Here is a 12631-nt window from a genome sequence, read left to right on the forward strand (position 1 = left end):
CTCACATTCCTCCACCTGGTGTTAAGTAAGGTTAGAATTATATAACAATTTCTTTACAGACATGAACAAAATCCAAGGCAGCTTATAAATATTTATCCCAATGTTTATTATAAAATAATCCTCCAAAATGTCTTGCGCAGGTACAACAAAAAAGGTCCAAGGACATTATGCGTACATCTTATTTAAAACGAGAAGATTGTGTACTGCCAGTGTATGCAGTTCAGTTACCATTTAAAGCTGTTTAACGGTACAACATAAAGTCCCTTACTTAGCAGCATTAAACCCAAACAGATTTGAACATTTGTGCATATACTCAATTCAGCATACTGAATCTGCAACAACAGATATTGATTCTTAATGAAACAGTGATCCTGCATTGGATTGCCTACTGGCAACTACTTGTAATGGCTTTTACCGACACCCAGTTGTTATGTTCTGCAACACTGATGTAAGGCACAAATCCCTTTGTGTAACAGAAATATTGAGGCTGAAACAAACAAAATAAAGAAGGCTTAACAGAACAAAGAGGATTAAGAAGATAAAAAAATATATATATTACACCTTTTATTCTTAAGAAACCCTGAGAAATTATTTTTGGATGATATCTGCGGCAACACAAGCATCAGATCTAGAGCTGGGCATTGTTCAGAAGTTTACAGGTACAATTAAACTGCAGTGTAAAATTTACCAAATGTAGTACTTAAAATATCAAACCAACTCAAACATGAGTTCAATCGTTCTTTTTAGGTGATGAATTGTATTGTTATTTGTCCTGTTTTATTTAAATTATTTATTTATTTTTGGAGAAGTCTCAGTATATTTAAGCACTTTGTAACTTTGTGCAGAAAAATAATACATAAATAAAATGTTTTCATATCATTGCTGTATTTTATTGTAAATAAATACCCAGCTCTTATAACCAATTTAACCCGCAAAATGTACTTTCCTACATACAATCGTAGCATGAAAAGACCCATACAGATGAACCATAGTACTCCGCAATGCTTAACATTTGAATTGGTTGATTATATGTCATCTGTTCATGATTTTCACACCGGCTGGCACGCGACATACAGAAAAAATCCAACAGAAAGTATGAATTAAATATTACAATCAGCTCTTAAAATTCACGTTTGACTTACAGGCAGCTGACGAGAGAACTGCTCAGTGTTCATAGGCTATTTTAATGACATTAACTTGGTAACTCTCCTTACACCTGGCTCATTTTCTACGTGATAGAAATTCAGTAAATTATGCAATATAGAGCCAACTTTTCAATTCTTGGCCATTTTTCATGTCCTTAATCTCAGGACAAGGTAGCTAACACACGGCTGCACTCTAGCTGGCAGCTTTTGTCTACTAAAACATGGCCTTTCTTAGTCTGTATCAGCTGTAGCTATGCTGAACTTTATGTGATACTAAAATATAGAAAATCAGACCCAATGACTTTAAATGTGGACTCATTTTCCAATGAGAATTCTCAAAATGAGGCGTAACTTTACACTTGATGGCTACTTAAAATTCACATTCATTCTTTCTGTGCAGTAAGTGGGCATTTCAAGCAAAAGCAAAATCTAGCAATCCAACCAGTATAGTACCTACTAAGTAACATTAGACAATCTGGTAAAGAAAGGTACAAGATTTGGTGAGACAAAGACAAAATATAATGTATTGTATTGTAATGCAACAGCCAGTCCTGCCTGTTCAAATTTTGTCAACTCATTTAAGGTATGTGCCAGTCCCTTCTGTCCAGCAAAAGTTTTTTCTCCTTACAGTATGTGAAACAAACACATGTTCATTTGAGCTGGAAGCAGGAGGAACTGGAACATCACTAAGCTCTATTATTGCCTAGAAGTTAAAGCTTGGGGCTACAAATATTTTTGGCTGGAGAGACCACATCTTAGATTTGGATCGTGTACTCTGTGCCACATTAGATACATCTGAGCTGGAAGAAATCTATGCACAAGTAAAACCTCTTTATAAAAGCAAGGATGGTACTGGTCTATACTGTGGGATGGAACGTGTTGTCCTGCTGTCTTGACGCCCATGTGGGAAGTGGGGCCAAGTCCTGCCTTGGCCAGACACATCCCCATGTAAACATCATCAATGGGAAGAATGGTAATAGACTGGGACATATTGTAAATGACTGAGGCTGTATAGCCAGAGAGGAGGAAGCCCCCGCCACCACAATAAGGAGGGTACGAGTTTGACTCCTGCACCTGAACAGGAATATAGTACTTGCTGTTTGGTGATCTAATAGGGCCCACATTTTGGATCAGATGGCCAGTAAAGAGGTGCTGGCTTCCGTCATTGTCATTGAGGCTTTGCAGATACTCGACCATGTTGTCTGTGTTGGCAAAGACGTCGTCATCACCATTCAACAGGAAGTGGGCATTGGGACAGTTCCTTTCCATCCATTCAAGGAAGAGTATCTGTTTCAATGTAAGGTTGTAAAATGTGTCACTGAAATCCCATTGGAGGATGTCGTTGTGCTCCTGTTGCTCCAGCTCCAGGAGCTTGTTCAGCCTTTCCTTCTCAAACCCACTCTCTGTCGTTCCTGAGATGAAGATCCGTCGAATCCACACACCGTTGTGTAACCTCTCTTCACCCCACGTTTTGCGCAGCACCTCTCTGCGTTCGTAGTTCCCCGGAGAGCTTTTAATGACCAGAAGAAGAAAGACTTCTCCAGATTTATCAGCTCCTCCACATTTGTCCGGAATGTCCAGTAGCATGGAGAAGTGGCGACAGTGGCGATAGTAGAGGAAATCCTTGATAGAATTAGGCAAAGAGTTGAACTCAGCGATGTTGGCAGCAGATGTGTTTTGTTGACATTTTGGCCATGAGAATACATATGTGCTGTTTTTGGTGTTTTGCGTCAGTCGGCTGTGGTCCTCTCTAACATCTACGTGGAAACTTATAGTTTTATGGTCAACAAAATCTTTGCAAAGGTGAAGGAGCAAAAGCCCGAGTGCTACCACCATCAATACATTTCTTGCCCTGATGGTTTTCATCTTCAAAACTCTGTAGCGACAAGACAAAAGACAGAGATTGATTAAGATCAGAATGAAACTAGACTAACCGTGGAAGTTATTGAGTAGAAGCAAGTACAAGCATGCAGTGAGCCAAAGCCTTATAGATTTATATACTGCTTGTGCAGTGCATAAGACCCTCGCATTCTTCTTGAAAGTTCCTTTAGGGTGATGTGGTTAAACCCGCAACTGTAGCATACATTGCACTGACAAGGGCATAACTTGCTGGGAACTTGCAATTTGTTTTGTCAGAGTATTGCTGGCCACTTTAAGACCTATGTTCCCTTTATTAGCTAACAATACAGTGGTTTTTAAACACTTTAAACATACTTGTTTGTATGTTACAATTGCTCTCCTATATCTGTGGCATTTAGGCATAAGGTGAAATTATTTTTCAGAATATGATCCTTCGCTCTCAATGTGGTTTTAAGAGTAAACTTGTGATTTCCTGAAACACGAGGACAGAGTGCAATTTAACTCTAGAATGATCACGTACCAGCGTTAGCTCAGTGATCGTTACAATGGGCCTTATTATAATGTTGCCTTTGTCTTGTCTTGTAATGTGATACTGTATTGGTAAGGGTTGTGTACTTTGGTGTGATTGTGTTTGCAGGCTGAGATCTACACTGAGGTTTCACCTGTTAAAATCAATCTTCAAACAGCTTAAAACGCAGCAATGGGTGTTATATTCCTTCCAACAGAGCTAATGCTGGTGCCTTAATGGTAGACTGTGTGGTGCACATGGGTTGACCATTCAAAGCATTCATCTTCCTGTTTTAAATTAAACAGAACATGTGTTGCGTTTAAAATTTTTGTGCATGCACACAAAATGCGACACGCATGTAACAGCATATGTTTTTCACACATCCTTTTTACAGTACAGGTGATGTTTGTTTTGCAAAAGACTGAAGCATCATTTTAATTACCAAATTCTTTGCTGTAGCCCTGACACCTCGTGGGATGTGGCTTTACACTTATGCAAAACTAACATTTTTGTTTTAATTTGAAATGAAGGCAACACCCTCCCACGAAAAAACATACAAAAACACTTGGGCAGCAGGAATGCAAACTCACCTGCACCACGACATGACTCTCAGAGTGACAAGCCAGCAGGAGTGAGGAGACCAAGCTTCAGAGCAGACATGAGGCAGCTGGACATGTGCCTGAAAAATCCACACATGGGATGCTGTCACACAAAATAAAAATAAATCAAATGTTGTTTTGTGTCCTCAGAATGGATGGAATATGTTACATAGGCTGTGTCTGACATTGAGTAATAAAACCACACAGTCATTTCGAAAGAACCATTAAGGGGGGAAAAAGAAAGAAAGAAAAGGAAGTTCCTGGTCCACACAAGCTTTTGTGTGTTTTTTAAATGCAAATCTGACAGCAATAAAACTCAAAATGTGCCGTGTAACAGTGTTCAGCAATCCTTAAGCATGTTAGTGCGGTAGGACAGCTGCGGCAGATTGCTTTATGTTGTTATTAAAGCAGAATTTTCAGTGTTGACCAGTTTTAACTGTTACTAGTTTTCTTCCTCTTTTGTTTTGCACGATTTTTGTGTAGTTGGCACAACATTACGGTAAAGCCGGGAACGATGGGCTTAGCTTTGGATTCCACAGAAATGGACTGGAAAACGGAAGTTAACTGCACAGTATCGTCAGTATTTGATTTGTGACAGCCACGACATCAAAAACAATTAAAAAGATGAATGACATATAGGCCTTTTTTAAAATTATTTTTGCTGTGTGTGAAAGTGTTATTTACTAGGATCGCTGAATATTTCTATGCTTATTTCAATTTCCTGTTACAATACAAAGGGCAATTGTTAACCAGTTACATACTGTGCAGACTCACGAATACAGAAGGCTAGTTTTGTAAAAAGCAAAATGATAAACAGCATTCAAATTAGAGTCTTCTGGACAAGGTAGAGCATGACTGCACAGGTTTTAAGTACACTTTTCTGGTTAAGACTTTCCCTTGTAATGTGGTTTTTACTTTGTGGTGTTTCTACTTTCAGACAATAAGCTCCTTTCAGTCTTGAACATGTCCAGACTATTCTCAGGTACAACAGTCATTTGAAGAGATTTACTTTTTAATCGGCAAGTCCAATGGTTATTATATGTATTTCTTATTAAATCCTTTCATAGTGTATTGTCATCCAAGCATCAGTTGCCACAGGCTGTAATTTCTTTTTGCCAAATATTATATTTTATCTTTGTTGTTTGGTCTTTGTTGTCTCTGTTCTCCAGTTTGTTTTAAGATGGTGCCATTTAGTGGGTTAATATCTGCCAGCTCCATCACACAGAAGGCGTATTAAACAAATGTAATTTTTCTAAACCATCAAGAGATTAAAAGAAGCATTGGTGAACATTTAAGTCCATTTTTTGATTTTTTTTTTTTTTTTTTTTTTTAAATAGTGTCATATTGTTGAATAGACAATAGTCGAGCTTTAAGCGACTATTATTAGTTTGTTTCCGGATTTTGACATTTCTTTGTCTTCCACAAACCAGACAGAGTTTGTGGAAGCCAAAGTAAGCAGAGTAAGCAGAGTTACACGCCGCGCATGGCCGAAGCATCAGAAGACATTTATATTTAGCTTTCGTCGAGTTCTCATATAGCGAGTCATGCCTAAAGTATTGTAAACTAATCTAGGGGACAGTTAAGATTCATAAAATAAGAGATTTTAAAAAGCGACACTCCAAAATAATTATTTTTAAACAGCATTTGTCAGGAAACTGTGTTATTATAGCCAGTAATATATAGTACAAACTAAACATGTGATGCTCCCTATGCCAGATCCCGTTACTTTACGGAAACTTTATTCGAGAGTTATAATTTCCAGGACGCGCACGGGCACAGAGACAGCACTTCGCGAAGCTGCTGTGTACGGTACTTACAAGTTTAAGAAGATCGTCCCTCTCCTGTGTCTGTAGTGAAGTCAGACTAATAATGAATCCAGAATCCGGTGGCTGAAAAGCTCAGGTCCCTGCACTGCAGGGCGTTGTTCTGTCCGCCCCGAACAGGAGTGCGTCATCTCCTCATCTATTGCCTGTTGGCAACGATCTGCGATCATCCCGCTATGACATATTTCTTTCACAATTTCAGTTACTTTGACTGTTGATTAATAACAAATATCTATAGAAATAATATTACTTCTGATTATTATAGGATATATGATATTATAATACTTTAAATGAAGTATTATAAGTATTACAATATCATTCAGACGCTGCTTAAATAAAATGTACTACTGATGATTACCTAATAATAAAACCTTAAAAGTAAAGGTTGCTGTAGCTGTAGGAGGTGGAGCACGTCATCAACTTATCAGAAGGTTGGTGGTTTAATTCCTGGCTGCTCTGGTTTGCATATTAAAGTATCCTTGGATAAGATACTGAATCCACTGGATTGTGAATGCGTGTGGATGTTAGATAGAAAGTACTTAGAAAAAGTGCTTGGGTGATTGAGGTATTCACCATTTATACATCCACTAGTAGCATTTTACACAACGCAGTCTAAGGAAATCCTTTAGCAGAATTTACGAAAGATCACATTATCCAGTTAAAGATTTGAGCTTCCTTTTCAACCAAATGGGACACTTAATGTAGTTAAAACTCTACTTGTAGGGTTAGTCGTATCTGTAGAGACAGAGGTCACAGTAGGACACAGGTAAATATCACCACAGTAAAACAAGAAGACCTTAACTCATGTGGATGGTAAAATGCTTTTAAGGGCTTGGCCTTGAGATTTAAATATTTCCCTGCACTTTGTCTTCAAAAGCTTTTTAATCCCTTTCAGATTTATCGTGAAAATATTTCTTCATCTTTCCGTTTAGTTTTTTTCTGTCTATACAACACTTTTCAGGCATGCTTCTGTGTAAATTTCAACCAAAATAAAAGGAAGTTCTTTCTGAAAGCCTGTTCTTCCTTGTTGGAGTGCTGCCATGACCATTATTACTCTTCCAGTGATCTTCGTTGTTTAAGCGCTCATGGTCTAAAATTTCCTCTATTTTGCACACAGTTTTTTGACCGGGGCTGAAGGACTCCAAACGCTTTCAAGAACCTTTTGTACATTTTAAAACTCATTTTCCACGCTGCCAAGCATCAACAATGATAAGTCAAACATCTTCAAGAGTTGAATACTAAAAGTGTTCGCACTCCCTGCTGATTCCTGACAGAAAACACCTGATCCCAAGTCCACCTTCAAGTTAATGTTTAATCCCAGAGGCTGTCCTACTTTGCTGTCCCCACAGTTGAATGATTTTTAATTGAATGATTAAGCAATTTTGAATTGACCGAGCATGTTTGCCTCGCGTGTTCAACCTTTAGCACTTGGGTGAAAAAATTACAAATATTTCAGTTCATATTTACACTGAAATGTACATGTTTACATGAGGCATAACAACTAAACATAGAACGTGAACCTCAAGGTTTAGTTGCCATCGGCATTGGCATTTTTTTAGCCGAGAGTTAAAAGTGCTGAGTTAAGCACAGCATAAAAATACTGCTGTAGTATATGGAAATATAAATGCGGTTATAGTTTCTGCTGTCATGACACTAAAGCAATTTGGAGAAATGAAAGAGAAAGACAGGGAAGTGGAAGAATCTAAAGCTTAATTTTACTAGACTAACTGCATTTCACTGTGAAATATGGATTAAAAACTCACCAGTGCTAGGACTGAATGTATTATGTTCTGTGTGAGTTTGCAATGCCTGATGTAATATGCTGTGTAATCTCTTTTAAAGAGTGAAACAATGCACAGCGCAGTTGACTACGAATCTGGAAAAATATGTGGCTGTAAGGTGATATGCAGCTTTTTAGTCACCAGATCTCAACTCGGGTGAATACCTGATGGAGAATTCGGACCTGTATACTAAACAGCGCACTCCATCAAATGAAGTGATATCTTATGGAATAGTGGGGTTTACCCCTACAGCAGACTATCAAAGTCATTTAAATATAATGGGCAAGTATCAACTTTAAATCTCCCCAATTACATACAGACCAATTGTCTGTATCATCAACTTGGTCACCTATAACATGTCAAAGTTTCTGGCTTCAATCCTCAATCCGTTAGCAGGAAGCTCTAAACACCATATCCAGAACACCTTGGATTCTGTTGAGAAGGTGATGTGTTTTGTAAACACACATGGATCAGTGTAATCAGTCTGACTCTCATCATCCATTGGAGCATAAACTGGGTGTCATCAGGACACTACAACACGGAGCAAATTACATCCCCACAGATCGAGTGGCCAGGAAAGCAGAAGAACATCACATCAAGAAGGCCCTGAGTAAATGTAGTTATCCCAGCTGAACATTTGTCAAAGCCTTCCCAGCTTTGGCAAAAAGAAAGCTCCAAGGTATCCAGGAGAGAAGGACAACTGCTGCCTAAGCACTTTAGTGATCCCTTGTGTGTCAGGAGTACGGGAACAGCTAGGACGCATTTGAAACTGATCTCACAGCCCATTGTTGTTATATCTTTTACTATTTCACTTACTATGATTGAGCATGCATCAAGACTTTAAAAAAAGGAATTTCCACAGGACGCACAAGGAAAAATAAAAGTGACATATAGAAATGTTTACAGTAAACACTGTGAAGAACTGGGAGCACCAGTCTAATGACAGGAACTGTTGTGAAGTCCTCCCCCCAGACATTAAATGTGAAAATGACCTTTTATTTCATGGAACAGAGCTCAGATAAGGCCATATGGAAATATTATATGCATACACAAGTGCCCCCCCTCTGATTAAATTATTTGCATGAGATATGTGTTTGTACAAAAGACCTTGAGTCATTGAAGACTCATGAGAAAAAGGTTTTACAGTGGAGTGTTTATAAAAGATTATTTTTATAAACATTTTCTTTTATCAGGCAGCCAGCAGTGACATGAGTGTAAAGAAACTGCATAGAAAATGCAACTCTTTTTCAATAAACATCAATTTTAAGGACAGTTTTTTTTAAAAGTTGTTGGTAATTTATTACTTAACCTTTGAGCCTAACATACTGCAACCTAAATAGATGCAAGTTTTGTTGTATTCATTTGTTTTTATTAATCCCAAGTCATTTGGGAACAAAGAAAATACATTTTCCTCTTGGCACATGTCAAAACCTGCTCACATTTTATCCAGAAACGTTTAATTTGACCTTCACCAAAACATCGTGTCAGGGTCGTTATTCCTTAGTATAATTTTGCTTTAGCGGGAAATCTACAGTGTAACCTATATGGTAACCAGAAACCCCTTTTAGCCCTGTTTGGTATGTCACAGTTGCATGTTTAGTTTGATTATTTATAATTCACTGGTGTCAGGTGGAAGATAAGCATCACGATGGATTCACCTGAGGTTAAAAACCTGGGTTGGACATCCAGGCTCCTTTTCAATCGCATGAATTACTTACATACAAGATGCATACACAATGAAAAAGAAACAGTGGTGCATGTGGTAGTTGTGAAACTACCAGGCCAGAAATTGCATTAGTACACATAAACTTTCCACTTCCTCTTCCTGCCCTCATTCATATGTGCTAGGTTTAATTTTTTTGCACCACATTTTAACTTTTGAAGGCAGCTTGAAGCTGCAGCACATTCACAGTACACAGTGGTGATGTATGAGATGCACTTAGCGTGGGGATTGGGCTGTGGTGTCATCTTCTTCAAAGGGATGGAACCATGCATCCATTTTACGCTTGAGTCTCTTCTTAAGCTGAAAGCGGCGCTGGACTGAGGTAGAATTGTAAGCTTGGGTCTTTAGTTTGCTGTAGTAATCAGAGAACTTGTTAAACAGGAAAGAAATCGGCATGCCGTTGAGGATTATCCCAAAAGTAATGCATCCAAAGGCCACGATGCGGCCCAGGATAGTTACAGGAACCACATCCCCGTAGCCCACAGTGGAGATACTGACCTGAGAGAGAAAAGGGGAAACAAAATCCTATGTTCAGTTTCCAGGAACGTGTCCTTTAATCAGAGTTATTTTTGATTCTAAGAATGAATTAAAAGTTTAAACTAACAAGTAGTACAGCTGGCCTTGAAAATATCTGCTGAATCGACACTTACTTGTTTAATTTCACTTCAAAAGCAACACAAAGACATTATCTGAAGTCTGCAGTGCAAGTTTAAACATTAAAATGTGTAACTTTATTGGACAGTTCTGTACAATCAGGCTGCTGCTTCCATCAAAACCTACACCCTAGCCTCTTTGTGGCTCTTTGTGGCTCTAGCGGGTGTCAAAATACTTAAGAAAAAGCACAGACAGCAGACCACTTCCGTTGACCAGTGTTAGGATCGCCATCTTGTAATTCTTTATGAGAAAACAGTTTGGGCAGGGTTTGCCTTTCATGAAATGACATTTAAGAAATTTATACAAATAGACTAAAAAAAATGCTGAGAAGAATTTAGTTTTTTAAGCCAAACATAAGTACAGATCACTGCATGTTACATTTGTGAAAATCAATTAATTTCTGTGTTTGACTAATAAGTAGTGGAATAATAACCCTTGATCTAGAGAGTGTTTACATTTCTAGACATGTGAAAGTCACACTTGTAGGTGTTAGAACGTTCAACCTATTGCTCAGGGGAAGAGTAGGTAGGTGAAAAAAGACTGCAAAAGGAAATAAGCTGCTGGTTTGGGTTAGGGCTTAGATGCTGTAGTACACATTTCTTTGAACCTTCCTTTTATTAGCGCACATAATAGGCAGATGTTTGCTTAGAAAGAAAAAGTCAAAGGCAGACGTGGAGATGTGGAGTTTATAGCTACAGACAGTGATACTTACTGCTGCCCACCACCAGGCGTACGGGATACTGCTGATGGGAGAGCCCTCGGTTTCCCTTTCTGCTGAATGCAGGAGAGCAGAGAATGTGAAGATTCCCAAGGCGATAAAGAGAAAAATGCAAGAGGCCTCCTGGTAGCACCTCCGCAGAGTAAATGCAAAGGCCCTCATGCCGGTCGAGTGGCGGGCTAGCTTCAAAATCCGAAAGATCCGCAGCAACTTGACAATTTTGAGGACGTGGCTGAGCTCACTGACCCAAGCCATGGCCCTGAGGTCTTCCTGTGCACTTACATCCTCAGTAAAGGCTTCAAAGATGATCTGGACAAAATATGGCATGACTGAAACCATGTCCACAAAGTTAAGTCCGCTCTTCAAAAATAATACAATGTCAGGAGTGGTGATGAGACGAATCCAATACACAAAGGCGAAGAACACAATGGTGATGATCTCTCCCCATTCCATGTAGGTTTTGTCATCGATTCTGTACGACTGTAGTTCTTCCACAGTGTTGAGACACATTGCAGCGATGGACAAGAGCACGAAAAGGTTAGAGAGCAGAGTGAAAGTCTTCGCAAGAGTTGACGAGTACGGATTCTCCACAATGTTCCACATAGTCATCCGAACGTCCCCAAACATCATGTCCTTGAAATACTCATCATTGTACTTTACCTCGACCTCAGCCATTAGTTCTCTTTCCACCTTCAGGTTCTCCTTCAGCTCATCTACCTTCTCCTGAAACACCATCCAACAGCAGAACTGTGTGTCCTTCAGGCTCAGGCCCCAGTATGCAATTTCTTCCTCAAAGCTGATGGGACACATTTCCACTATGATCCAAAGCACTCGGGTTGCATAGAAATGGCAGATGTGGTGAAAGAAGGCAGGATCCCGGTCAAAGAAGAACTCGTTGCTGCACACAGAGTAGTCATCACAGAGGGTGAGGAGTTTTGCCTGGTCCCGGCAGAGAGCTAAGGAGCCTATTCGAGTGTTAGGATATCTAACTGCACACATTCTTGGAATGTAAAACACTTTCCCTCCTACATTTAAGTTCATGTTTTGCTGGGGTTTGGGTGTCTTCTCACCTTTAGGGCAGTCATCTTTATTCCCAGGATAGTCCAGATTCTTCAGTGAGCTCCACGCTTTGGCTGTTTTTTCCTGAGAAAATGGGAATGTTTTATTGTCCTTTGTGCACTTTGAGAGAGAGCTGACACTATAGCAGGAGCTCTGCAAACATGTTTGCAGCTGAGCATTCTCTGAGCAAGCCATATCAGCTGTGGTCCAAGACAGGAAATGCAACAGAACAAAAAGAGGAAAACAACAATTAAAAGAAAGACTCTGAGAAAGAGATGTAATCAACACATGGTAAATCCACGAATATCTGATCCTGCAGCCACTTCTGACATCCCAGGGAAAACGGGGTTTTCCTGTTTGATGGCTCAGCTGTGGCTGATATGGTGACTCCTGGAAGTCAGGGGACAGAAGGAATTTCCTCTGTCTGTCTGTTACAGCAAAGACAACACATTGGACTTTACGACCAGAAGATCAGGACAAGCAGCAGGGATTTTATCAATTTAATCTCATTGGGACCCTTCCAAGTTCCCTTAAGTAGTTGTATATTTAGGAGGGAGGGGCATGGAGGGCAGGATTAGTAAACAAAGTTGCTTTAAGGATTTTGAACCTACGCAGGTACAGGGAAAACAAGCAAACCTCACACAGTAAGGCCTCAGCCAACCAGGAAGTGTAAAATCAGAACCTCCTTGACGTGAGACAACAATACTAAACACTGCACCACCGTGCCACCCTCAATGGTCATTTTTTTTTTAAATTAATAT

General features: G+C 39.3%; 2 protein-coding genes across 4 annotated transcripts; both read right to left on the reverse strand.

Annotated features, from left to right (window-relative positions):
- Positions 1 to 78: 78 nt before the first annotated feature.
- On the reverse strand, positions 79 to 6224 carry LOC146502501 (N-acetyllactosaminide beta-1,3-N-acetylglucosaminyltransferase 3-like). 3 transcript variants are annotated; one of them, XM_085133196.1, is made up of 3 exons: positions 5930 to 6224; positions 4104 to 4192; positions 79 to 3021 (listed from the first exon to the last, which is right to left on the reverse strand). In XM_085133196.1, exons 2-3 carry the CDS (start codon positions 4115 to 4117, stop codon positions 1869 to 1871), a joined length of 1167 nt encoding a protein of 388 aa, XP_084989322.1. In that variant the 5' UTR covers positions 4118 to 4192; positions 5930 to 6224; the 3' UTR covers positions 79 to 1868. The 3 variants fall into 3 exon arrangements, with proteins under 3 accessions (XP_084989322.1, XP_084989321.1, XP_084989323.1); XM_085133195.1 differs by having other exon boundaries at positions 4104 to 4215; XM_085133197.1 differs by lacking the exon at positions 5930 to 6224 and adding an exon at positions 3668 to 3800 and having other exon boundaries at positions 4104 to 5923.
- A 3099-nt stretch (positions 6225 to 9323) lies between these two features.
- Positions 9324 to 12336, reverse strand: LOC146502502 (potassium voltage-gated channel subfamily V member 2-like). The gene is made up of 2 exons (XM_085133194.1): positions 10806 to 12336; positions 9324 to 9937 (listed from the first exon to the last, which is right to left on the reverse strand). Exons 1-2 carry the CDS (start codon positions 12063 to 12065, stop codon positions 9656 to 9658), a joined length of 1542 nt encoding a protein of 513 aa, XP_084989320.1. The 5' UTR covers positions 12066 to 12336; the 3' UTR covers positions 9324 to 9655.
- Positions 12337 to 12631: the final 295 nt, after the last annotated feature.

This window comes from Neolamprologus multifasciatus, chromosome 15 (assembly GCF_963576455.1).
Source record: "Neolamprologus multifasciatus chromosome 15, fNeoMul1.2, whole genome shotgun sequence".
Lineage (NCBI taxonomy): Eukaryota > Metazoa > Chordata > Actinopteri > Cichliformes > Cichlidae > Neolamprologus > Neolamprologus multifasciatus.